The following is a 27451-nucleotide window of genomic DNA, read 5'->3' on the forward strand; positions in this document are numbered from 1 at the left end:
AATTTTTTTAGAGATTAATCAAAATTTAAAAGTTATGTACATAATCATTATTCTATCTTTTAATATTATTGTATTTACAAAAAAAAAAAAAAAAGTCTCCAAGCATGTTCGAGATGCCAAACGAAATCCGCTAGGGATGCCTTCTATACTGTTAAAATCCCCAATAAATTTTAGGATGAAAATGTTTTTTATTGCCCCCCCAAGAAATGAATAACTGAGGAATGAGCAAAACTTGAACCAGACTATATTATAAAGGCCTGCTCGTCACTTTAAAGCCTGTTGAAGGGTGTTATTGAGTTCAAAGGGATTCATATGGAATAAGATATGAGTTTACGTACTTCGTACAGGGTGCCTAGTAATAATAATAGTAACATTTTTACAAGATAAGAACAAAAAAAAAATCACTAATCTAAAGTGTATCAGAATTAAACATACGCCGGTGTATATATAGTTATTATAATTGCTATATTTATCGTCTGTAAAGTGTCATTACTATACCGGAAATTACATTTTGGTGAGTGACATCGTTTTCTTTATACTGTCTAACATGAAAAACAGGACACACATTATGTACCAGGGTTTATCATTGCAGATGATTTCTTGTATTTAATCATTTCATAATATAGGATTCATTTATACTGTAAATTGTTCAATGGAAAGTTGAATAAATATTATGACTATTCGCTTGCAATAAAGTTTTAACGATGATGTGCATCGACAAAAAATGATGCTCAAGTACGAAACACGTGTTACAACAAACCAACAAATGAATATTTAGTTCATGGATTAATTTGGGATCTTTAACAAATACCTTAAAATATAAAACAAATTGCTTAAATTACACAGTACTATTTTTTTTTACTACCATCTCCCTGAATTTCCCTGAATCTAGAAATTCAAAAATTGATTTTCTGGCATGTCACCAACGGACAATTTCCAGTACTTTTTATAGGTTAGAAAAATCCCTAACAAAATAATCGAAAATAATTTTTTAAAAAGTTGAAAAAGGAAACTGCTTTAATAAATAATGAATAGTATACTAATACGAATATTCCCTAAATTTTAGTGTGCGTAAGGATAACGTAAACAGCAAAGTTTGCCTCCCTCTTTTGGCTTTGGCAATCTGAACAAAGTTTTTCATCAATATTGTTTTTTTCCTGATGAGAGAACATCTAAATAATGAGTAGCTACGTTTGAGTGTGATTATGAAAAACTGAGAGACGCACTGTGGATTTGTTGGGGGAGTTTGTCTGCTCGACAACACTTAAGAACTCTCGACAATGCCGTGTATTACCAGTATTTATATTTTTACTCTTTAATAAAATTTATGGTACCTCCAAATTTAGCCAATATTCACATCCTTAAATACTGTCAAAAAAATATTGGCCCCAAAACAAGATATTCAGTACAATGTACATATTTTTCAGGATTTTCCTAGGATAGTATGCAGTTAAAAATAATAAGTTGAAGAAGAAGTAAAAGTTTTAGTAAGGGATATCTATGTGTACATTAATGTGTGTAGAAATTAACATGTCGTGTATATATTTTGTCTTCATCATTTATCATGCATGGCTAATCACTATTTTTTAAATTGTATATTATATACACATATTCATATATATATATATATATGAATATCTTATTTCTCTTCCTTGAAAATTATTTATTTATTTTCTTCCGAAAGGAAAGTTAAAATGAATAATAATATAAAAACAACTTAATTCCTGCTTAATTGACTATTTAGCTCCAAAATGAACTTGCGTACATATATGGATAGCCCTGAAAATGGAATCTATCCATTTAAAAACCACCCGCTTTTATCATAATAACAAATAGATGGATACAGATTCTATGTACATACATATTATTATTATTAAGTATACAATTATGAAAGAAAATATTTCAATCAGAGAGATTTTGTGTATTCAACATCATCATAATATAAATGACTAAAAAAGTTATAAACTATGTATGCACATATTAGTGTGAAAATCAGGTTCGATCTTATGTTATATTTTCTAGTTGGACTGATATTTCGGTTAGGACCGCGGTCTCACATTGTAGATAAAAAAAATTTAAACGTGGATCCGTTTCTTATTTTCAAAAAAAAAAAAAAAAAAAAAAAAAAAATCATATACAATTTCAAAAATAAAGAAAAAAGATATATTTTATAGTTTTATGTAGTCAAGGGCGTCCATGGGGGTGGGGTGGAGGGGATATAGCCCCCAAAATTAAGGATTTTTTCATTTTACTAGAAAATTTGATAACTGAAATTTAATATATTTTTTTTGTAAAAAATCGAATTTTTTGTGATCAGCTATGGGGGTTTGAATTTTTTTTCCAAAAAATTTTAATTTTAGGATTTAATAAAAATAATTCAAAAACAACAAGTATATATACATAATCCTGCGGATGTAATAGTAGACCGAACTTGAACGAACCGAATTAGTTCGGTCTAACCAAATTATTACTGTCTAGGATTTCTATACCAAAAATCTCCATTATTAGTTTGTGTTGTGTCGGTCCTTATTTACTCTGTCCAGTTCAGTCAGTACTAGAACTAATTTAAAATAATAATAAATAAAGTGGAGTGACGTCATCAAGGACCAAACTTTATTAGTTTTGAGAACTGAACTGGACGGAGACGACTAAAAAAAGAGACTACAGTCTTCTGTCCTAAAAAGGTTTGACAAACCACTACCAGAAGTACTTAGATATGCATATTTATTTTCTATTCGGTATTAAGTTATTTGTTCCTAGAGCGAGCCTGACTGATTTTACTAACCGTGGACCAAAATTTCCTTTAAAAAAAAAAGGTTGCTCATAAACTTTTCTTTTCTTTAAAAAAACAACCCATGTCATTTCCCCCCTCAAATTTCTTTTGTAAAAAAATAATTGACGTATCAAGACCGATTCTTTTTTTTTTTTTTTTTTTTTGGTAAACTGAAACTCAACACTAATTATATACCTACAGATAAATTATGAATAAAACAACAATTAGAGTACAAACCTTGCTTTCCAGAAACAGCTTTCCCTCCATCAGGTTGATCTTCGTTGAGGTAGCTAAGTTTTGTTTCGTCTAAAACAGCTTTCGCTAAACCAGCCTCTAACGAAGCTGGACATGACCTGCAAAAATAAAAAAAGATGAAATGTTTAAAAATTTCTACCTTGTCACGCCGCAATACTTTCTTTTGCAATTTCTCAAACAAAACAAAACAAAAACCGTTGGTCCTTTTAAATACATAATACTATGTAGTGTGTACATGTCGTGTTGAAGTTATAATTACTTGTATTAGCAAAGTAGTTATGTAGCAACCAAAAAATGAAATAAATACTTGAGAGTAGGACTTTTAGTGAGAATAGTGTAATAATTGAATATTATTAATGACATAGATGGTCAATATATTAATAGTGTAATCTTGGACTTTTAGGATGAGTATGACTCATTAATAATACGTATTCCGTGGAACATTATAAAATTCAAATCATCAGTTATATTACTCATAAGTCATAAATAAATAATTGCAAAGTAACCAAAAGAATGAAAGGAATAATAATGAATCATTTATAGAAGGTACTTGCAATAATTGAATATTCCATGAGCGGTAGTTGGTATGTGAATGGGGTATTTTTTGATTATCTTCACAAAAATTATTATTAATTGATAAGCAATCAGTGCAAATGTCCACAGATATATTAGTGTTGTCACGATACCATTTTTTTTGTACCGGTTCTGGTACCAAAGTTAGTATCGATATTTCGATAATTATTCAACTTAAATTTTTTTTAAATGACGTTAAGAGCAATTGACATGCACTTATAGGGAATTTTTGTTTGGAAGGGGCTAGCCCTGACATTTGATGATATTATAAGAATTTTTATTCTTGCTTGGTGTATAGCTCAAAAATTTGAAGGGTTCATAGGCGGAGTTTGCGACATGTCCAGTCCCCTCTGACCCTCTTTTCTTTGCATACTTATTAATAATATAATATATTGTTTGGGCGCCCCTAGAACAAATTTCATGCTTTAGTTATGGTTACGTCATTGGCAGAACAATATGTCTATTATGTAATGTCACTGCAGTACAGGTTTCAAAAGTAATTTAGTATTGTGTTGTTTATAATGCATAAGTACTCCTGTATCAATATAATAGCAGTATACCGAACAACACTAATATATACATATTGCTCGTCAATACATAATAATGAATAAGTAATTCTAATAGACAATGAACATCAATTAATTGTTGATGACAATTAAAATAATTGATGTTGTAATGGAATAAATATGGTATTATAGGATGCACAAATAGTAACTTATACACATCAAACATTTACATAACATGACTTTAAGTCGTGGGAGAGACAATATACCTAAGAACCAGGTAATACAAATTCAAAGGTAGCTTGCTTATAATACAAGTAGGGATAGAGGAAGAAGACACAGACGACGACAATTCGTTCTTCTAGTCAAAACAATGAAATGTCAGAGTATGTGTATTTGCAAGTAGAGTGCATTAGATACTTCCTCTCAAATCCATTCTAAATCACTGTGTTGTCATTCAACATAAAAGTCCTTGCCAATATTTCCAATGAAAGTCTCAATTTAGTTATTTAATAGTATATAACAAATTCGTTATGTCAGATTTCTTTTATATCACACATATTTTGCTGGTATCTTGAGCTTCTGCTAAAGCGGATTCTACCGTATGTAGACTCTTCTGTCGGACTTTTGCTTAATCTTTACTCTTTTGACATTAAGCAATTATTTATTTAAAAGAAGCAGAAATGTAATAAAGGAAAAACAAAATGAAACAAAAAAACCTTTCCTAATGCATAACCATCGCTTACTGCTTACATATATATTATTATATCATGATTTTAATAGCAAACGACCTTAGCCATGAATAATATGAACAATTATATTATAAAATCAATTATAATACCATGCCATGTCATGTCTTTTAACGCTCTTATACTCAAAATAATATATATAAGCAAATAAACAGCTTTGCAGTATATATATGCCCTTCTCAGTGATGACAACAATACATATTTATAAAAAGGGGGAAAAGTCCTCCTTCCAAAGAAAAATCCTAGAAACGGGTCTGGCCCTTCCATTAGGCAAAAAAATAAAATCCGAAAAATACCAGTCAATTCGAAAGGAGAGCAGCTTAGCTGTAATTACGTTTCATTAGATTGGCTGCGAGCAGCTATGAGGGCAAGGAAATAACACAACTACCACACCATATCTAGAAAGATTATAGGCAGGAGTTACTCCGATGTTGATCATCAATTCTACTCTGAGTGAGTCCAACAAGGGCTTACACCTAATTATAACTCTCCAACAAATCATTAAGGTTCAAGAGCACATACAAGGGTAATTACTGTATACTTAAATACTCCACCTCAAGATTTACAGAATAATGATAACAGCTTGGGAAATTGAAAAACACGCTGATCAGGTTGCAACAACAAATAGGATCGCAATCGTCTAAGGTCACATTTTTTTTTACAACTCTAGTGAAGTTTAAAAATCCTCGAGACTCAAAAAAAAAAAAAAAGAGAGCAAATAACAGACAACAGTAGAGCTACCCCGAAGGTCGACCGCCACTGTAGTAGTACTCGACATATTTGGAGTTCAACGACACAAAATGACAGCGAATAAACTTTGCATCTGATGAGTTCGAAAAAAAACTTTGGAATCCTACCAGACTCATTGCACTTTTTTAACAAAATACAATTCGTGCTTCAATCAAATACTGCTGTTAAGGAGGTTTTTTTTCATGATAATAAGACTGATCCAACCAAGTTTTAGCAGTTTTTTCATTTAGCTTTTTGTACTCTTTAGACTAAAAACATGGGTCCCATCAAAGACAGCAGAAAAACAAAAGAAAAATAATAGAGTTGAAAAAAGCGATCATGGAGAAGAATGAAAAATACATTCGTCAGACCGAATTTGAATTCCAATTGGCAAAATCGTAGGGCATACTATATTTTGTAGTTGTTAAATTTACAGTTTAAATTATGTGTTTCTTATTTCAACTATGTAATTATTCAACTCCGAGCACATTTCACTGAATTCGATTCGGTAAAAACTTGAGGGTTGAGAACAAATTAATTATAATCAGCTTTCCGTTATTTCTTATTAGGAAAATTGATTCGAAACTCGACTTCAGTATGGTTCGTTTCATGACACTCCTTCTGGAACAAATTAATATCGGATTTCTACTGTACAAAATAGATAAGTATAAAAGAAGAACAGCTAAATAAAGCACAAAAATTAAATATAATTTTTTTTTCTAAAAAATTTGTTTTAAGCCAGAAAGTTATATTAATATGCCGATCCATATAATTAGCATTTATCGCCTTCTATTTAATACTTTTAAATCAAAGATAATATTCATCTATTTTGTTATACAACTATCACTTCACCTTATAGGGTTAAACTTAGCTTTGTTATGTTTGATAAAACAGAGACACTGCCAATCATTGAGGATACATTCTTAAAAACATTAATTGATTCAAAAGAGAAACACAAGTTATTTTATATTGACAGATCAAATACTAATCAAAAACAGAAGTTCAATTTATACTAGCATATTTGGGAACAAGTATAAAGAGGACTAAAAATGGTCAATCTAGATCCCAAAATGCATTTTTTTCGAATTAAAATGACTTGTACTCATTTTAAAACAGACTTGAGAAACATTGACAAAGTGATTTTTTTGATTATTTTTCTCGGCAGAAAATGGCTTTGTACAAGGGAACAAAATATTAACTCAAACACGGTACAGTCTAATGTACATGGTAAATAAATTGTATACCAATTATTATTTACCTTCTCCATAATTTGTTTAGCTGAAGTTTGCTCCTGGACTTTTTCGTTTTCCTCAAGGGTACCCCGGGGGGTGGAGGAGATTCTTTGAGAGGAGATGGAGGTAAAGAGCTGGGAGGAGAGGGGGGCTCCCTTTCTTTGTTGGTTTTTTTATTACGAAAGCGACGAAGCATACTCTATTATGATTAAATATGTATAACTAGGTAAGGATATGTTGAATACACTTATTGTTAAGGATCTTTCACAGAGTAGAGTACTAAAAAGTATCACAAAAGCAGCAACTTGATCAACACCACGGAAAAACTGTCTCCAATGATGATTATAAGGGTTTTTTCGTTCACTATTTTCCTTTTTTTTTTTTTTGCCATCCATTTTTATCCGGCGCGCATTGGATAGAGTCGGATGTAAATGAAATAAAATAACATGTATTCGGTAAAAGAAACAGGTGTTGGAAGAGGGAGGAGTGCGAGTGAAAACGGACAAAAAATCCTCATGCCAAAGTAAGAGAAGGAATTCCAAGTTACTACATACAATAAATAGTACCTACATATTATTGTGATATTATGTACATATAACATATTAATATAAAGGCCCTCTGCAAGGTTTGTTTTGTGTTGATATGATGTATTTAGGTACATATCTTTGCATTATATACATATATATATTTGTCGTATACAAGTTGCGATTTTTGTAAAAGTTGTAACTGGCATAAGCGGAAAATTTTACAGTAAGACTTGCGAAAAGGATAATGCAATAATTGAATATTATTTCTAGGGTCGAAATATTGATGGTGTAGTTTATAAATTTTTTTATCAAAAAAATACTAGGGTTGTTTCGGTCCTCAGTATTTTTTTAATTTTCCACCTATTATTGGTCCCAAATATTAAAGCGCCCTCTACAAGACATCATTTTCACTAATATTATACTTAAGTATCTATGCTTACCATTTGAACTAGTTTAGTAAAACTTGGAAGTATCTTTAAAATCGTTAAATAATTAAACTCTGTTCCTTAATTGATTATCTATAAAATTGTTACTCTTGTACCATTATTCATAATTTAGGACTAATTAAAGTCTATGATTAACATCATAAAACTGTGATTAATGATGGCGTAACTGATTTATATGTATGGGGACCACTAGTTTGTGCCAATCCTTATTTAAAACTGCTGTCCAGTCCGGTCGTATTCAGTTCAGTACCACACGTATGTCCTTAAAGAAGTTAAAATCATCCCTCTTGACGTCATTGAGAGTGTTCTTCCTTTTTCTAATTATTCCGTTATATGATAGTTTAAATTAGATAACTAAGTAAAAATAATGTACATTCATACTATAATGAAAACATGAATATTTTTTGCAAGATATGCGCAATATCTTAATACATATCTAATACACCTTATTTGCTTAATAAACCATCGACATTTTTAGGGAAAATTCCAAAGACCTGTCCGAATAAATAAGGATCGACAGAACACTAATCACCACGTCATTAATCAAAGATTGTTCGATGGGACAGATTTTACGTCCAGTTTGGAAGTGTCCTCACAATTTTTGAACAGATACATCTTTACAAAATACTAATTGATAAGACTTTATCCTGTAGTACATTATAAAGTTCAAATGCCAACAGAGTTATATTACTCTTAAATATATATTAGATCAAAATGAAATGATATCTATTACACCTTGTACGATTGTCTTATACAAGTTACAACTTGTACACAGAATATACATATATTACATACTGCACAACCAAGTATGACCATTTAATATGATGTACATTCAACATTCTCCTAAATATATGTAAAATGCATTCATCAGCAAAGCATTGAAATATCTACGGATATTCCTAACCATGAACACAAATAAGTTGTATAAAAAGTTAGAAACACGCCTCACTGATGTCGAAATCATGAAAAAACAAACAAACAACAAGGAAATCATGCATCAAATAACAACAAATAAGCTTATGAAATATGATGTAGATAATCAAATGAAGGCCCTAGTCCAGGGGTGGATAACCTTTTCTTGCAGTGGAACATGATATCATTTGGGACTATGTACAAAGTACACACAAGAGTAGAATGGGGGTTTGAAACTTCAAACATGAGCTATAATAACATATGTGGATTACGTGTACCAAATGCAAACATGGGGCCACATACGTTTTGTATGGCAGATCAAATGAGACAACAGAATATTTATAATACATAGTTAATTAATTTTTTCGAAGCAGAATATTTTGTATCGTTGGTCATTAATTATGCCTTCACAGATCGGAGGTACACTCTGTTGTTGATTTACTCTATAGCTAGTAACTAGGGTTGGGGTTCGGCCTGGAAATACTTGACCGGTCTAAGACCGTTATAATTGTAGTAATAATGAACTGATTTGGTTCAAATTAGGTCAGGACCATTATCATTGTAAAATTGGGTCTAAAAAAAAAAAGAGACTTTAAATAAATAAAATTGTTAGTTATGACCTCTATTTAGAAAAGGAAATTTTGGGGGCAATTTCAGTCCACAGATTAAATCAAATTTAATATAATCTTAATCTGGTATAATACAATTAAATTTAATAATTCAAAATCATGAAATCTCTAGTTATTTACTAATCAAAAAAAATATTTAGTCAATATTTTTGTTATTTTTGCAATCATTACCGGCTATAGGATTGCAATATTTGCCTGGCAGGTCACATTCAAATGCAATTGCTGGATAAAGTACTGATCGGTATAATCTGGATATTCTAGAGTGATTAATTATTTCATAATATAAACCTAATTTAATTATAGATTATTAATTAAACTATTCCATATCTGCACCTAAATTTGGAATATAATAGGTATTTTTGAATCAGTATAAGATGTGTAATTTCAAATGTCTCATATTTTTATAAAAAAGATTTACATCGATCATAGTAATCAGGGCTTTAATGATTTAATTGGGGGGGGTAGATTTTTGTCCCTAATCTGATTTTAACAAATGACCTTCTTAGACCTTTCTCATAAAATAAAACTAGATCTATTATTTTTTAATCCATTTTTCCCTTTGAAATTTAATTTCCATGCAGACACCCCTAGTAATTAGTTATTTGACTTTAAACCCGAGGTTTGGGTTGTTTTTTTCCCTCCAAATTTTACAACACACAGCTCCATTATCCCATGCACAATTAGTGATAATGATAAAAATAAAAAAAAATACTTGAAAATTGGGAATATATGTGTAGGAAAGAGAAAATAAACATATCACTGGGGGAAAAATATCACCTTCAATTCTGATGGGTTTAAAATTGTCTAACTGCGCTATGTTCTTCTTTTGACACCCGTTATTGTTAGGGATGGTATTTTTGAAGAATAAAACATAACAGTTTTATTCTCCTCGCGCTCTACAAAAGCCCCATTGATAAGTCATTTTGTGAAGGAGGGTTTGTGAAAGAGTGAATTTCATTTAGATACCTTTTTTGTTTTGTTTCATTATTATTTCAACCAGCTTGTGTCCTCTTTCCTTAGAGTATCTTTGGGTAGAAATAGTTTATTATTTCTTCTTAAAATACAATATGAAATGCATAAATTTAATAGTATTTATTAAAGGGATTCCGCTCAAACATTACTCCCTGGGAAATGAGAAACCCTAATTGGCACATCACATAAATGTACGAAGACACAACATGCTTGCCATTTTCATAAACATCATAATAATCGAGGAAGGCTATGGACCTTGTCATAATCCTTTTTCTAAAAATAATTATGTAACTAATTACAAGAAAGATCTATCAATCTTCAGATTAAATTATACGTGAAACAGAATTGCCAAAGTAAATGACATGATGTAAATTTCGCAAGTTACTTCAAAATATAAAAGAAAGAGTAAATGAAAAAAATTATTCGGGTAGGAAGGGATTTGAAAGGGGTTTCGTAATTTTTTAATGGAAGATGCCAATGAAATAATACTTAATATTTAATAATGAAGGTAGACCTCCTCTTCAAATACTCTTTCAAATGGTAGGTACTACATATTTACTCGTAATAATCACATCGCAAAATATATATTGTGAGCAAAAAGGGAAATTTATATATAAATTTGAGAGACGGTAGAACCCACTCAAAGAGAGAAGCATACCTATGTCAAAACTAACATATATATGTGATGTGTCAACACAAAAACAAATTCGAATACATATAAAGAAAAGGATACGTTCCTAATTTAATTTATGCATACAACACAGTATTTCATTAGTTATCTTCGAGCATCAAGTAAGGGGCAAAATTATGGCATAAGTTGAAGTACCCTCCAAAAATTATATATTCAACAAACAATCCGGAGGAACATTCAAGTAGATAATATCACTATTTCGTCTATGAGCTATCATGTTTACATAGAGTTTTGACAGCTATCTATCAGTGCTTTTTTGCTATTAGTTGACTCTTATGGTTTTATGTTTAGCATTCCATTGCTAAAATATAGACAGTGGCTAGTTTTCATGTTTTGCATTTGAACACTAAAAACTAGGAATCAAGAAACTACCTATCGAAAGCTCGGTGTACTAGATAGCCGTAATTACGGTTCGTTAACTGCGGAGATCTCATTTGAGTGACTATGGATGTCTAGCATTAGACATTACGTCTAAAAAGTTATTCGAAGGCTTGGCCTTTCCCCACGTTGATTACGGTCCTGTATTTTAGCTAGCTACAGTTGTCCTTGTTAATTTTTGTGATGAAACTAACGCATTTTTGTCAATTTTGCTTATGTGTTCAACAAATGAAGGAATGACAGTATTACTCAATTTCATGGGTAGTATTTCGAAGATTAACCAAAGACTGATTTTATGTTCAAAATTATGCATACCCCTGACAATATCTCAACAAAAATAGCCCAAAAAATGTTAATCTTTCTCTTAAGTTACTTCATGACCTCCAAATGGAATAAATACCTTTATTGTTGACCAAATGTTAAACAATGAAATAAAATAACATATTTTCAGAAGAGTATAAATAGAGGACAAGTCTTATGGTCATATTCAATTTCTGGTCATCATGGTCAAAAGAAGGAGATTTGTCCCCACAGTGAAGGAACGGGTTACACAAGGCAATGTCAAAGCCATGTGATGTCCCTGTAACAATCGTCTAGAGTAATGGTTATCAAATGGGGGTACGCGTACCTAGGGGGTACTTGAGATTTTTAAAGAATAATTTATAAGTGGTACATCACTGGTGTTAAGGGGTTACTTGGGTGAAATAAATATTCAACAAGTAGTATATCATTAAAAAAAGTTTGAAAATTCCTGGTCTAGAGTATAATAAAGAAGTACAAGAGTTTCAGAACTGAAAAACCTCAAACTTTGTTTGAGACCGAAATCTTCAGTTTCTTTATTTTTGTAGACCGAATTTAGCAAAAATGATAACATTTTCAGACCGAAAACAACACTAAATTTACATATATAATCCTCTTTAACAGTACTAATTGCTTAACATTCATTGATGAAATCCAAATGTATGTAATTCAGACTCAGTTTAGAGGGAAATCCTTATAGCTTGATTTAGTGGTGCCAGACCATGAAAGAAAATAAATATGTGCATATCCCCTAAAGGAAACAAGGTTGAATGAACAAATCTAATGTCATTTGAGTCCTATGAAAAATAATTAAAAAGGATCTATGTATGTTTTATCATCACCATAATGCTCTAGCAGAAACTAGAGTTGGAGTGATATATACTCCGAAGTACATGCATTGTTATATGAGTAAGTAACGACTAAGGATGTATAAAGGTATATGTACATTTGTACAGCATTAAATAGGTCAAAAGTAGGTAAGGGAGAAAATGAGAGGAAGAAGTTGTAAAAAGAGATGAAGGAGTTATATACTTTTAGATGATCAAAGGATTATCATAACTACTACATCATATTATCTAGAATGATGATTTTTTTTCCTCAGAAAATCGGTGTAGAAGTAATAATACCCTTTAACGTCTCTTTCTCTACCTCTTAATTTATTTTTCTATCAGTTGATATAATTTTATCAAAATTATAAAATCACTCATAGAAAAACAATAAGAATTATTTACGCTCTTCGAACAATGAATCCCAACCGGGGATTCAAAAGGTTTCAAGATATGCTTTTTTAAATAAAGGGGGCTCAGCAAGAGATGAAAAAGGTTGAGAATCACTAGTTTAGAGATTAAAAAGTTGGTTGCAACAAGTGCTGCAATTTTCCTCGTATTATTTATTATTTTTTAATATTTTATTATAGAAAGGATGGTTTTTTTTTGCCAGAGTAGGGCAAAAAGGGTGTTTTAAAATTTATCATATCTATGATACTGATCAGTGGTCTATAATATTTATCTTAATCTGCTAAAACACATTTAAAGTTAATCATGAAAAGTCTAGTTACTTATTCATCAAAAAATAATATTTGGTCTAATTTTCCGTATTTCTAAATCGAATTCCATATTTTTACAGGGGCTAGTTTGCAACATTTGAGGGGTTGTATTCAAATGCTATTTGTGGAAAAACTATAAGCTAGTATAATCTTTAAAAATATTAATACAATAGCAAACAAATGTAGGTATGTTGTATTAAAATTTAAAGAGTCAAAGGTTTGTCCATAGGGAAACGTTTTTTGAAGGAAAAAGAAAAAATATTTATCCGTTTAGGGCTTGAATCTACACAAACACTAAATTTTTTGAAAGCGACTACTAGACTGGAATAATCTGATAACCCCATTTACGCGTAAAATAACTTGTACCATCTGTACTATAGATGTTAGATAGATTGCATTAATTAAGAGAATGAGTTCATTTTTACAAGCCGAATGCGCTCATTTCCCCTTCTCTAATAAGTAAAAATAAGATTCCTATTAATAGAAATGAGATTTTTCTAGAGCGCGAAGAGGTAGAAGTGAGACTTATGGTACCATGAATTAAGCCATTTTTTTAACACCAGCTGCCTACTCGATGATATTGGAATGAAAACATGTATTATTGCTATAAAGGAGAGTCTTCAACATTTAAAATAGCATCAGTGAAGAGAAAATATAGAAAAATCATATTTAAATATATACTATTAATTTTTTTTTAAATACACCAAAAGGAGGGCGAGAATTCCTCATTCAGAGAGGGAGAAAAAGAGATGTTAACACCCCAACGATCTATTAAATAATGAATAACAGTACCAACTATGTAGTGTTATGCCGGTCCTTATTTGTTCGGTCCGCTCCAATCCTTCAATTTTTCTTAAAAATGTGGTTGGTTTATTTAGCTAAATAAGATATATATTAAGACCATTGTACTACCCATTAGATACATTAAAATTCCTAATCGGCACAAAATAAGCAGATTTATTTTTCGTATGGATACGAAACTTTTGAATTCAAATAAAGTATATACAGCATCCTTTAATAGACGTTACAGACTATCAAACCAGCTTGGAATAATTGAGTCAAAAACAAAAAGTCTACAACTCTCCCCTGTAACCCTACGTATTATTTTGTATGATGATCTCTTTCAGAAAATCGATCTAAGAATAATAACCCCTTTAACCTCTCTTTCTCCTCTCCATTCCTTTTAGATAGATAGATAGTGTAAATGTCACGAGAGTCCAGTTTTCATACTATGTAGAACTGCATACCCACATTGTATGTTCATATTTTTATACATATTTAATGTATCTCAATGCATGCACAATAAAAATATAGTACATGACGAGTTTATTGACAATCTGACCGTTAAAAGTCAGTCAAATAGAAATCTTAGTTAATAATGGTGTTGGAGTAGAGACAAAATTATAAATTAAGTCGAGTTCAGTCTTTTGAGTTATGTATCAAGTCGACAAACGTTTTCGTGTTTGGAGAATATTATCTATATTCCCACACTAAGGTTGTATTAAAGTACTTGATACGGGACGTAAAATCGTACATCCCTGTTATCGGTCCTTGAAAACGTCTCTACATGGCATCATTTTCACTAATATTATAGTAAAGTTATTATTAATTTTGCCATAATTCCTTAAGTATTTATTATTCGTATAAACAATGGTGAAGATCGATTGATTATGACGTCACTAGCTGATATCAACATATGATTACTTAATTTATCAAAAATTGTCCTATGGAACGTCTTTTGCATTCGATTTGGACACGTCCTTAAGATTTATGACGGATAGTCAAAACTTTAAGACCAATAATTTCTTAATTTCTCCATAATATGTAATGTAAATACGTACACAGGTAGGAGGAGAGAGGAAGGGGATTGAAATTGGGTATATAATCTATAATTAAGTACATACATTATGTGTACCAGATCCAAACATTGGGCGGCAAAAAATGTCAAAAACTTGAGTATATTTTTTGTACATGAAGCTCTTATTTTTTTAAGTGCTCTGGTCAAAACCACCCAAGAGTAGTGAAAAACGATATAGTGCTATATATATATTCAGCGAAGAATTTTCTAGATAAGTAGATTTCTAGCTCAAATCGACGTGTTAGGATAATAATATACCAATTTTTGAGTTTGGGCGAGCTCTAGTTTTTGAAATTCCACTAGAATGGAATCAGTCTTTAATAAAGGCCTCGTCTCGTCCTTGTTGTCGGTCCTTGAAAAAGATCCCAAATTTTAATGCACCCTCTACAAAGTATCAATTTTACTAATATTATAGATTAGTACTTAAGTTTGAAAGTCAATTGAATTATTTCACTTAAACTCTAAGTATCTCTCATGCAAGAAAATAGTTTGTCATTATTCTTAATTTAAGCCTAATAAAAGTATTAATTATTCCTTTAAAAATTGGCGAAGATCTATATGAACACGTCATTTAGCAAAGATTGTTCAGTGGGACGAATTTTGCATCCGATTCTGAAGAGTCCTTCAGATTTTGGACAAGATGTCAAAATTTTGAGATCGAAACATCCTTATTTACCACCATAATATATGTAATGTGGTTGTTTCTCCTTTTTAATAGACATGATCAAATCTTTTTATTTTTTTTTAAGAAAGGAGCTTTTTATGTAGTTTGGTACTATCCTTAAGAGTGTGATACTATGTATGTATTTATAAATTTGACTAATAATCTTTATTTCTCGAATGTTTCTAGTTCGAGTTCAAGAAAAGAAGAGTTTTCAAAAAAATAATATATATATTTTTTTGGGGGGTTAGTGTTATTTTCAAAAAATGGATAGTGAAATAGTCAACCTGAGCTTTTTTTTTCCAGCATTAATACTCAAAAATCAACACTATATTTAATAATAACTTTTGTAAGAGTATGTAAACAGTTGAATTTACCTACATTCCTCTAGGTAGGTAGGTGTAGGTCTATAATAGTAGATATAAAGGAACAACTAACAGAAAAATTATTTAATCTTTTAACAGGATACGCAGAAGCGTCACATGTACTATGTAAAATAAAATATAAAATAGCAAAAAAATGGAAAAATAACTATTTTAATCGTGCTTATTGGTGTGCAAATATAAACTTATTTTAAATAACAATATTTTACTTTCCTTTTTTATAAATCAATCAATCTATCTATATAGCATTAGGAAACTCTATATTCACTAGGCCTTGAGATGGGTGGATAGTAGAGTTGGATTTCGTTCTGGAAGCCTAGACCGCTCTGAGACCGTTATAATTTTAAGTATTTAGGTTCAACTTCGGGTTTCTAGTCAAATTCGACCTCGTGCAGTTCCAGCTTAACCATTGTATTGGTTCTGGTTTTGCACTTTTATTCACTCTCTGGATGGATGGAGTATCCCAAGGAAGAAATTACATTTTTTGAATACACAGTGCACTGCCCCACAAGATACTGCAGAATGTATTGACCATAAAATGTCTTCACTTTTGGAGCACCAATTTTTGGCCTGCAAACACCTCAGAACTGAACCCATTTACATCTCTGAGGGAGGGTCAAGCATGAGGCCTGTGCCAAGTATCATTCATCTGTGGGAGGACTGAAGAATTTCATTTCCCGTACAATGGCAAAGCTGGATCCCTGATTGGTTACCCTGGCCTGCCAAAGCTTTCGGCACTGTGTGACCAAGGTCATCAAGAGAAGGTGATTTCATTATAAATAATTGAATGCCATTTAAATGTAGCTTTCACATAATAAAACATTTATGGTTCTACCTCATCTTGTTTATTCTTTATAAGACAAATATTTTCTCAATTTATCTGGACCACCCTGTAGTAAACTTTTCATATGAAAAATAGCAGTTTCCTTTATCCAGATTTGACTTGACAGTGTATATTGTTATTATTTTATTTTTACAGAAAGAAAGATTGAGAGTCAAATGTATCGAAATATATATAGTCATATTACATACTACTCAAAATCTATCTATTTAAGTACATATGAATAATCCGAGAATACATCAACATGTTCAAATTCATGAATTAGAAGAAAGTGATGGTAATGGTGAAGTTCTACTACCTACATATATACCTAACTCCCTCACCTTGCACAATACCTACATATGAAGAGTTAATTAGTAAGGAGCTTGAAGGCAATTGAATTATTCATATCCATACAAATCTCCTAATTTAATGCAACTTTCGTAACTAATATCAAACACAAGTGGATGGATATAGGGGATGGTAGTGGTAGAGGGGATTATTTTAGGTAAAATAAACTTTCTATGAATGTTTAAACGTGGTACAATGATCAAATATCTATCCAAAGATACATACACATTATATATATTACTATTGAGACCACAAGAAATGAATAGAACCCAGTGGATTTCTATGGTTTCCACCAAAGGGGGGAAAGCGAAACTGAGAGACAGAGACCGAGAGGAGGATTAAGTTCATTATTTACTACTAATTTTGATGAACCGCACGTCGCTACGGAATACACCTGTCATCATCATCATACCGACATATACTATGTAAATGCCTTCAACACCCTTATGATTAACAATTTCCATGACAAATATGTAGGTATATTGTAACATTTCATGCGAAAAAACAACAGCGTTTATTTAATTACCAGAAACATTACTTACAGTCATCAGGTATGGGGGGGAACTCTACGACAAACACAAACTTTCATGTGACCCGCCATAACGATTCTATAAGTATAAAGTAATTCAAGTGAAATTTCTACATTTTAATAGTTTCAATAAAAATCAATGAAACATATAGAGTGGGAGAAAAAAAAAGCAAAGTAATTAAGACTTAAATCATTCATGAAGTATTTGTATAGGAACCAATCAAAATGCAGAATCTACTAGTAAGATATATAAGGGATTAACTGTATCAGGCATATAAAAAATGTCTTCTCAGGAGCATCAAAGACGACAAGTAGACCGAGAAAACTAACTACATATCTTTCAAAATCGAGAAAAGGTGTCCCATTCAAAATATTAAACCCAAATAATGGTTCTTGGAGTAATGGTGTCGGATGGAAATGTTATGTATTATATGAGTGCTTGGACATGTCGTTATAGTATGGATTCGTCCCAAATACCACAGAGGAGAATATTTTTTGTAGCAAGTCAACGGCTAATAAAATGTATGAATTCTACTGCTGTCATTCTACAAATTTATGGGAGAAGTTAAAGGTGCAAGCACAAGTTCTAACCTTAACTCCCTTGACTACTATTGAAGGGGAGTGGTCAAAAATATGTCTAACAATACCCAAAAACGATATTTGGTTTACCAGACCAATATTAATTATATTGAATGAATCAATCATGAATATACTCCGCTAGAAATTTTGTAAAATCTTTTCTCTTGATTTTGATTTTTTTTTTCCGAAAAATAAATAAATATATATTTTGCATTTTTTTCGCCTTCACCTTGTAATATCTTTATTCTATTTCCCAATGACAATATTTCCTTCTCAACAAAGAGAAGAAAAAATAACTGAATTAACTGGTCCAACAATTATAACTGTCTTTATTTCATACTAAGAAATTGTTTACAGCAACTTAACAGTTGATTCAAGTTCATTAGATCAATGTTTTAGAATACTAGACTATGGTATAAGGTGTACAAAAAGTAGAAAATTGACAGCTTACATATATAATAGTTGTTCATATTTTAGGCATACTATTAGGGACTATGTACAAAATACGTACATATATAGGTAGGAGGGTAGCTGGAATCTCAGTACCATTTTGTGACTATGAATGTTTTGTTAGTTAGCTCATGCCCTATTGTATTTTTATTATAATTATTTACGAAATTAAATATTCTAAATTAATACGTAGAAGGGTAAGTTGGTTAAAATGCATTATTGAGGCCAAAGGGTTACATATTGAATAAAATATGAGTTCCACGTTCTTTGTACTTTGATATGTCAAAATACCATGTAATAGTACTCGATAAGTACAAAAATGTTTCACTAATCTAAAATGTATTAGAATCAAACTAACAACTGGCTATATATTATTTGTTTAGTCGCTAGATTGTACAAGTGTCATTGCTATACCAGAATGGCATTTTGAACCTAAAATTTTGCAGATACCGTTTTCTTGATAATAGTTGGTGAAACATTAAATAATGTGGGTTTTTTTCTGAATGCAGTCTTTAAAAATTACAATTTCATTAATGTGGACCTTTCACTATTAGTTAGCCTACCACTGACATACAAGATATATAGAAAATTAGTTACAGAAATTTCCTAATATTTAATTAACAAGTCAGTCACATATATAGAAAGGATTTTGTTACATTGGTAGCATACATATATATACACCGGGTAGAAACTTAAAAATTTACAGACTCAAATTATGCAAAATTCAGAGGATTTGAATTGACTAACTACAAACGTTTTGAATATTTATTGTTTCTATATAATAAGATCGGGAAACAAGGCTTAAGGTATCAACATTAAATTGTGTGGGTCATACTCGAATTTAAATTTCAAGGCTTATTGGAGTCTCCAGGAAGAAGTCTACCTTTAAAAAAAAAGTTGGAATGTGATGGGAACTTTGAAAGTAAGGATGGTTCTATTAATAAACTAATTTTTAAATACTCAAAACCGCATTAAGAAACACCCAACCAGGACAATGAAAAATTATGCTAAGGATCTTGGATTATCTCCCTGTGGAGTTTCAAAGGCGAAAAATATTACTATAATTTGGGAATGTTGGGATAAAATATTTATCAGAAAGCACTTTTTGTACGGAAGAAAAAGTGGCATTTTGGTTATAAAATTTATTTGCATGTTTCTCAAGGTAAAATCAATCAGGACCACAACATTTTAATCAAATGGGGAAAAAGTTGAAATTTTGTTGAGCTGTGTAATTATTCAAATGACAGAAGTTACAGCAAAAGCAATGAATAACTGACTACAATATTATATACAGAAATGCTGCTCCTTTACGAAAAAACACAACTTAATTAACTATTTTCTATAAATAATAGGTAAGAAGGATAGACTCACTCACATGATTCATCAATATTTGTATAAATAATGACAACTGAGTAAGAACACGAGTATATAAATATACTTATGTTCTTAAACATTATTATATAGGAATATAATCAGACAAACATCACTCTTCATCAGCATTGTACAAAAATGTGAGACACATGGATGTATTTTAGACTGTTCCGTTTTCGGATTGTTTTTTTTTCTCTTACACAAAGTAAGAGGCCTCTAAAGTCATTTTTGGTGTGGAAAAAAAAAGAAAAAGATTTTTGCATCAAATTGGACATTTATAAGCCTCTTGATCCATAACAAACGTTATAAACCAAAAGTGTAATTTTCATATTTTTTAGTATTTGACTCAATAGTCAAAAATACCTTGTCCACCCTGTTTGAAATAGTTTTAGGAATCTAATATGTGCTCAATGATTTGCAGACTCCTTGTTTTACCTATTAAAGATAAAGAGTTCAGTAACATAATAAATAAATCCCTGATTAAAGTAATAGTCGTTGAGTAAAAACAACAGCATCATATTAGGGACGGTTCAAGATCCCTGAATTGGTGCAATTTCTACAAAAATATCTCTTTGAAAAAAGAAAAAAAACCTACACCACACCCAAAGAGCACATGAGAGGCATCAAACTTTGCCTAAGTCAGTTTTTTTAATTGTAAGAAGCAAAAAAAAGAAAAAAATCTTTGTGCAGAGGGATAAAATAGTAACTGTAGAAGGGGACAGTTTAACGTACATATATATGCAATCCGTCAACACAAAAGTAAGCAAGAATGATTTTTCTCAAAATGGAGCATAGATTACATGCGTATTCTTCGATGAATTATCGTTCATTTGTATGAACAAATTGTTCTTATTAACTCTTTGGCTGCATCGCAAATTGAACTTGTAGTTGTAAAAAATGATCGTTGAGGACGATAAAATAATTATAAATTGATAGATTTTATTTGAAAGTAGTCATATCAGGGACATAATTCAAATAAAAGTTCTTAACTATAGCTACAATTATTGGGTATCTGAACTCATCTCATAAATTTGAATAGTAATCCTATAATTGATCCAAATATATCAATTAAATATTGATATAAGAGTATGAAGAAAAAAATGCATATATGGGGATTTTTTCCTTTTCTTAATTTTTACACAAGATTGATTTTCTGTTGAAACTCCAATTATGTACATAGTTAAAAGATCTACATAATAATTATGATTTAAGGTCAGAGAGAATTATCCTTTAAATATGATAAACTTGAAAATAAAATCCGTAAATATAATAATATACTATGTATATCCTTAGTTCCTTTTTATTTTATTAATTGGTACAATACACTCCATAGGAAAATGAATAAACAAAGAACTATAAAGCACAAATGGCAGATAAGTTTAAAACTTTATGTACATACATCAAAAGGTTATGATGAATCCTAAGCAAATGTTTATGGTGATGACTATTATAATAAATGTATACTACATAATACACATACTGTTGTAACTACATAATAGTTATTTTGATTATGGAATCACATTTGCAAAGTAAATATTTAAGAATCAAATCGTCATTGAAAAAATGTACTGTATATATAGCAAAGAAGGGAAGGGTAGGAAGGTGCTGCCTAGAATGACATTTCTTTGTTTCTTAGTTAAACAATTTATATATTGCAGGAATCCATGTACTTTAATAAACTATAAGTAGTATGTAGATAATACCTTTTCATTAATTTCCCTCTTTAAAAAAGATCAAGGATCTGGAATAGGGACGAATAACGATATTATATTGATATTGAATGAAGGATATCAGAGTTGATATCACAGAGGGAGCAATGAGCACCATATATATACTCGTACAATAAAAAAACTCTTTTGTTGAGACTCGGTCACAGACCGAAATTGAACTCTTAGACAGTCATTTTTAATTTGTGGGACAATTCAAGACCGATTTTTTTAGAGACCGATTCAGACCAAACAAGGGCTAAATTTCAAAAATTACAACTTCCTCAACCTGATCCAGGATTTCCAGACCAAAACATAACGATACTAACTACCTTTGAAGTAATTTGTTAAATGCACTACTGCTAGAAGTTCTACTATTAAGGGCGGAACCTCCATCAATTTTAGACTTTAACATTTTAAGGTAACATTTAAAAGAACAAAAAACCTTGGCAAACTCTTAAACATTTCAGATTCAATTAAACCAGCGAGTATTTAATCAAAACATCTCCACAATTTTCACAAAAGCAAGAATCAATCATTCTGAAATTTTTCTTTTCTTATGTCAGTACCCAAAACGAAAAATAATAACATATTTTATTTTGTTTTAACAAAAATAATATCAATTTTAAATTAATAAGATATCCACAGAATTCTATTTATACAAAATGATATTATTTTGATCACTTAAAAATATATCATAGCAAATTAATTAACCATTTCTATACTATACAGTCAACTTGTAGTTTGCTAGAAAAGAACGCTGATATCCTACTTTTTAACTAAATTTTTGAAATTTGGAATATCGAGATTAATAAAATAACATCAGTCATACAAATTCCATTTTTTGTGCCCCTGGATTGAGATGGTGTACAATTTATTGTTTTTACCTTTTTAAGATACATGAAAATGACCTTTATAACCCTAAATTTCTGCGTTTGTAGCTTACAAAGTGTGCTTTTTTTTAAATATTTATTCCCCTATCTACATGATTTAGTGCTATTTTTTTCCTTGAAAGATCTAAATAAAATAAATAAGCATAGACTATAATTTTATGTTGTACTTGTCTCCAAAATAAAATAAAAACATTTAAATAGAAAAAAAATGACGAAAAATGTACCCTTTCTACGGAAATATAATAAATTTCTACATTTTTTATCCCAAAGATAAAAATCATAGTTTGTCGTAAATTCAAGACATACAATATGCTACTTAAAAAAAAGAGCACCTCAAAAAAATTAATATTTTAAAAGTTATTTAAGATTTATTGTTTGAAAAAAATAGGTTTATTGATATACATTATATATGAAATGTTGTTCCTTGTAAGCTACAAAACCAGAAATGTAGTGTTATAAAGGCCCTTTTAAGGTAAATACAATAAGTGGCTTAACATCGCGATCCAAGGGCAAACATTTCTAAAACTATTACTGTAATTAGTATTAATATCAATAGTACTTAAGTGTTTGATATTTTAAAATCTCATCTGGATAGAACAAAGTAATAAGGCTTTTCCTTCCTTGATTCTTTCAACATTATTATCAAACATAATTTCTAACTGACTAAATAGAATATTATATAAATGACAATACACTACGCACTCAATGGAATAAAAGGCGATATGGATGCAACAATCATTTTCCACTTGAATGAGAAACAAAACAAACAAGAAGAAAAAGAGAAAAACATGATTAAGTATAATACATAAAAGCACAGAGACTACTTCTCAAAGACTATTTTTTAAAAGAAGAAGGGAGAGAAAAAAAAACGAAGAATCATCACTAAAAAATCACATAATCTTCATCATCCTAAATACAATTAAACTAATTGATATAAGTCTCGAAGATCCAAAACATAAAAATACACTTACTTTTATATAAAAGAATCAATACTCCTTGAAGAATAATAATTATATGAAGAATTTAGAATACTTGCGATAATAATTATACAATAATTAATATTCCTTAGATTATCAAAATATTGATGATGATTTTTTAAACTTTTTTGATGGTAATTACTAATTGATCAGATGTATTTTTTGGGGCATTATAAAGTTCAAATGCCCATAATAAATAAGTCATTTTAATAAATCAAAAGGAAATGAATGACAGATATTTACGAGTATTCGTCAAAAATACAAGTGTATTTCAGACTTAACTTTAGTTTGATGTTATGATGACGAGCCACATATGTATACTAAAAACTGTATAGAAATTGTGTACAATTTGTAACTCGTACAAGCAAAGTGTACATGTTGCAAATAATAATTAAGATGAATAATCTAGAGTCCTACATGTGATGAAGATAATTCAACAATTGAATATTCGTTAGATTGCCGATATATTTATGGTACATTTTACAACTATTCTGGTGACAATTACTAATTGATATGATGTATTATGTATCAGACTATAAAGCTCAAATGCCCACTCATATTACTCGTAAATACGTAATACCTTAGTAACTTTAACAAATCTCAAGAAAATGAGGGCTTCAATATATAGTTGTTAATTAAAATGATTGATGCTGTAATTAAATAAGACATTATGAGACTTATAACTTGTACAATCTGTTGCTTCTACACGTTATAACTTGAACACAGCACATAAAAAATAATAATGAAAAATGGCATGTCAAGTTACCAATGTATCTATATTTGGACAAGGAAAAAAATAAATTAAAAATCTGATTGTCATTTAAAATATTCCATCTATAAATGATTATTTTTCCTCAAAAAAAAAGAAGTAAATGCTCGATTAATATTAGGATAAACGAATAAATTCTCCTATTATATCCAACACAAATAGCTTCCATTGCACTAGATAAATGTAACGAAGGTGGAGAAACAAAAAACAAAGCAGTTTTATAAAGATACTAGGTCATCAATAATAATATCATGAATCTAAATCAAATATTTCATCGACTTAAGGTGTATATAATACACAAATATGTAGAATTATGTATGTTTCCCACTTCTATGTACACAACATATACATTAATCACAGATGAACGAAACAATAAGAACACAAGCCAATGCCTTTTCGAAATCATATTCGATCATCCATAATAGGAAATGTAAAAGAAAAAATGCTTATCATAAGACTTTTTATTTTATTTTTAAGTTCCCCTTATATATAATATTTATACAAGGGGAACCTAAGAAATAGTGATTCAGAGACGAACATTGAGACTTTGAATTCCATTACTCATCAACATATTAAAGTACATCCTTTATTTAATATTTGAATATATAAGAAGCATTCCTATTACTCTGTAGTCATGTGCAAGAAAGAGACTACTTATACGCCTCATTGTCGCACGTGTTGGAAGTGGATATTCTTTCAATCCCTTCTACATAAAAGATGTATTACTTGATTATTATGTAAATCGCTTTCCACATTGAAAGAAATGATGAAAGACGAGGTACATTGAGTATGAATTATGAAGAAGAATCAGGTGGGGAGATATGATGGATGAAGGATGAATTTGGGTGGGGGGTTATTAAGGTAATACTTCTACTTCTGTGAGCTCACTAACGACTTATTGAATCGTAATGATGGATGGACTCCAATATGGAAATAGGTTGTAATTCAAGGGATGAACTCTGAAAGAGGATGAGATGAAGGGAAGAGTGGCTAAGGATGTAGCCTACAAAGGATGAGTTAGTTCAGTTAATAATCTTGCATGAATAATCATAAATTACTAATGGGTATGAGATCAAAGAATCTTACATGTATTGAAGGTACTGCAAAGTCCAATCCAGGATTTCCCCTTCCAAATCCTGTTTCCTAATTTCGTAGTTTCCGTATCGAATAGTAGAGAAATTATCATCACGATGATTTGCTAAGAAATAGTTTAGAAAGGAATCCATTTCCAATCCCTCTCCTTCCATCTTTAATTAACTTAAAACGAATTTCACTCACACGATATTTTCACGAATTTTTAACACAATTATATGAGTCCAACAAACGAGAAAAAATAATTAGTAATAATATACTAATGTAAAAGAGTAGAAGTAAATTAAAATAAATATTATAAAAGTCTGGGAAAGAAGAAAACCGCTTTCAAAATTATATTTATTTGTTATTCTTCTCAACAGCACGGCAAAAATCTGTGAAATAGAAACAAAGAGAGAATAAGAAAGAAAGAGAAAAACTACTTGTATGTGAGCGTGCCAGATCCGCCATAGACTATATCAGGGGTACCATACAATAATACCTTACTACGTACACTAATACTACAAGTACTCATCCTCCGCCTTCTATCCATTTCATATTATTATACTAATAGTAATAACTAATATACTATACACACAAACATTTTCTTCTTCTCCGGCCCTCCCTCCGGCCCTTTCCTTCCTTGCCCTCCCTCCCTCCCCTCCCTCATTCATTCACTCACTCCCACTTCTTAATAATATTCTATTAAAATCCCATCCTTCTTGAATCAAGGTACCTTATTCAGCGCCTATTTCATTCATTAGAAGTGTGCATCAATAATATGTAGTACTTATTAGGGCTATTACATATTTACATCATTTTGAAAAATACAAATAAATAAAAAAAGGCTATAATATATTTTCATCCTTTTTTTTTATTTGCCTACAATTGACTTCATCATACTAACTGTAATATTATTTCTATATCTATTGATAAATTCAATCCCACGTTCCCATTGGCAATTAAAGTATTATCTATAACTAAGTCAAAATACACCGTAGGACGTATAATTTATGATCTAATTTTACTATATTATCACTTAAAATAATCATTTTTTATGTCTGGCCTCTAGGAAACAAGACACAAGGTTGCTTAACACATAAATGGTCAAATGTTGCGATAATTTTATTCAAATTTGTTTTCGCGGTAAAAAAGCTGCAGGATAATTAATTAACGCTGTATTATTATTAACCGTTTTTGTATGTATCACAGTTTCGCTCTTTGGAATCAATGAGACAACCTGATCAGCCTGAAATTTTCAAGTGAATGCTTGAGTGCATGTTTAATAACATGATTAATTAAAATGTGCCTATTTTTTGGTCAATAAATCCTTAAGATCATAGTTGTATTTTGAAATTTTATACATGTTCCTATTTAATAAATCTTTAGGGTCAGTATATACTATACTATAAACATAGGGTGGCTTGGTTATTGAACAGAAAAATGAACGGTGTTTACGCTTTCCGTATCTTTTTTGAACAGATGAAACGGGGAAAAAATATGAACAGCGTTCATTTTGTCGTCCATTTCCTCATTATCTGTAAGGTGATGTTTTATGACTATTTTTTCCAAGATTAATACCATTTTTTTTCTTTATTATGGGTATAAGTATGAGTATCTTTGAGTGTTTAAAATAAATAAAAAAATATTATATATTGCAAAACGATCAATTACTGTGCACATTGAATATTTTCTATGAAATGTCTCACTGGACATGATTTGCAAATCACTGGACTACGGAATGATCGTGGATGAAGTAAGTATTCTAATTTAGGTAGGAGTGCAATTTTCCACATACCAATTCATTTCTTATTTTTA

At 30.4% G+C, this 27451-nt stretch overlaps 1 protein-coding gene across 3 annotated transcripts in view; it reads right to left on the reverse strand.

Moving 5' to 3' along the window:
- LOC121116203 (uncharacterized) overlaps positions 1 to 26223 on the reverse strand; it is an 80089-nt gene extending 53866 nt beyond the window's left edge. The window contains exons 1-2 of one of the 3 annotated variants that reach the window (XM_040710452.2): positions 25649 to 26223; positions 3011 to 3126 (exon numbers count right to left, since the gene is read on the reverse strand). In XM_040710452.2, coding sequence (XP_040566386.1) covers positions 3011 to 3126; positions 25649 to 25809 — 277 coding nt within the window. In that variant the 5' untranslated portion in view covers positions 25810 to 26223. Of the gene's footprint in view, positions 1 to 3010; positions 3127 to 6840; positions 8120 to 23375; positions 23585 to 25648 lie in introns of those variants that run through there. The other 2 variants (XM_071888041.1, XM_040710451.2) reach the window with 2 other exon arrangements.
- Positions 26224 to 27451: the final 1228 nt, after the last annotated feature.

The sequence above is a fragment of the Lepeophtheirus salmonis genome, chromosome 4 (assembly GCF_016086655.4).
Source record: "Lepeophtheirus salmonis chromosome 4, UVic_Lsal_1.4, whole genome shotgun sequence".
Taxonomy (NCBI): Eukaryota; Metazoa; Arthropoda; class Copepoda; order Siphonostomatoida; family Caligidae; genus Lepeophtheirus; species Lepeophtheirus salmonis.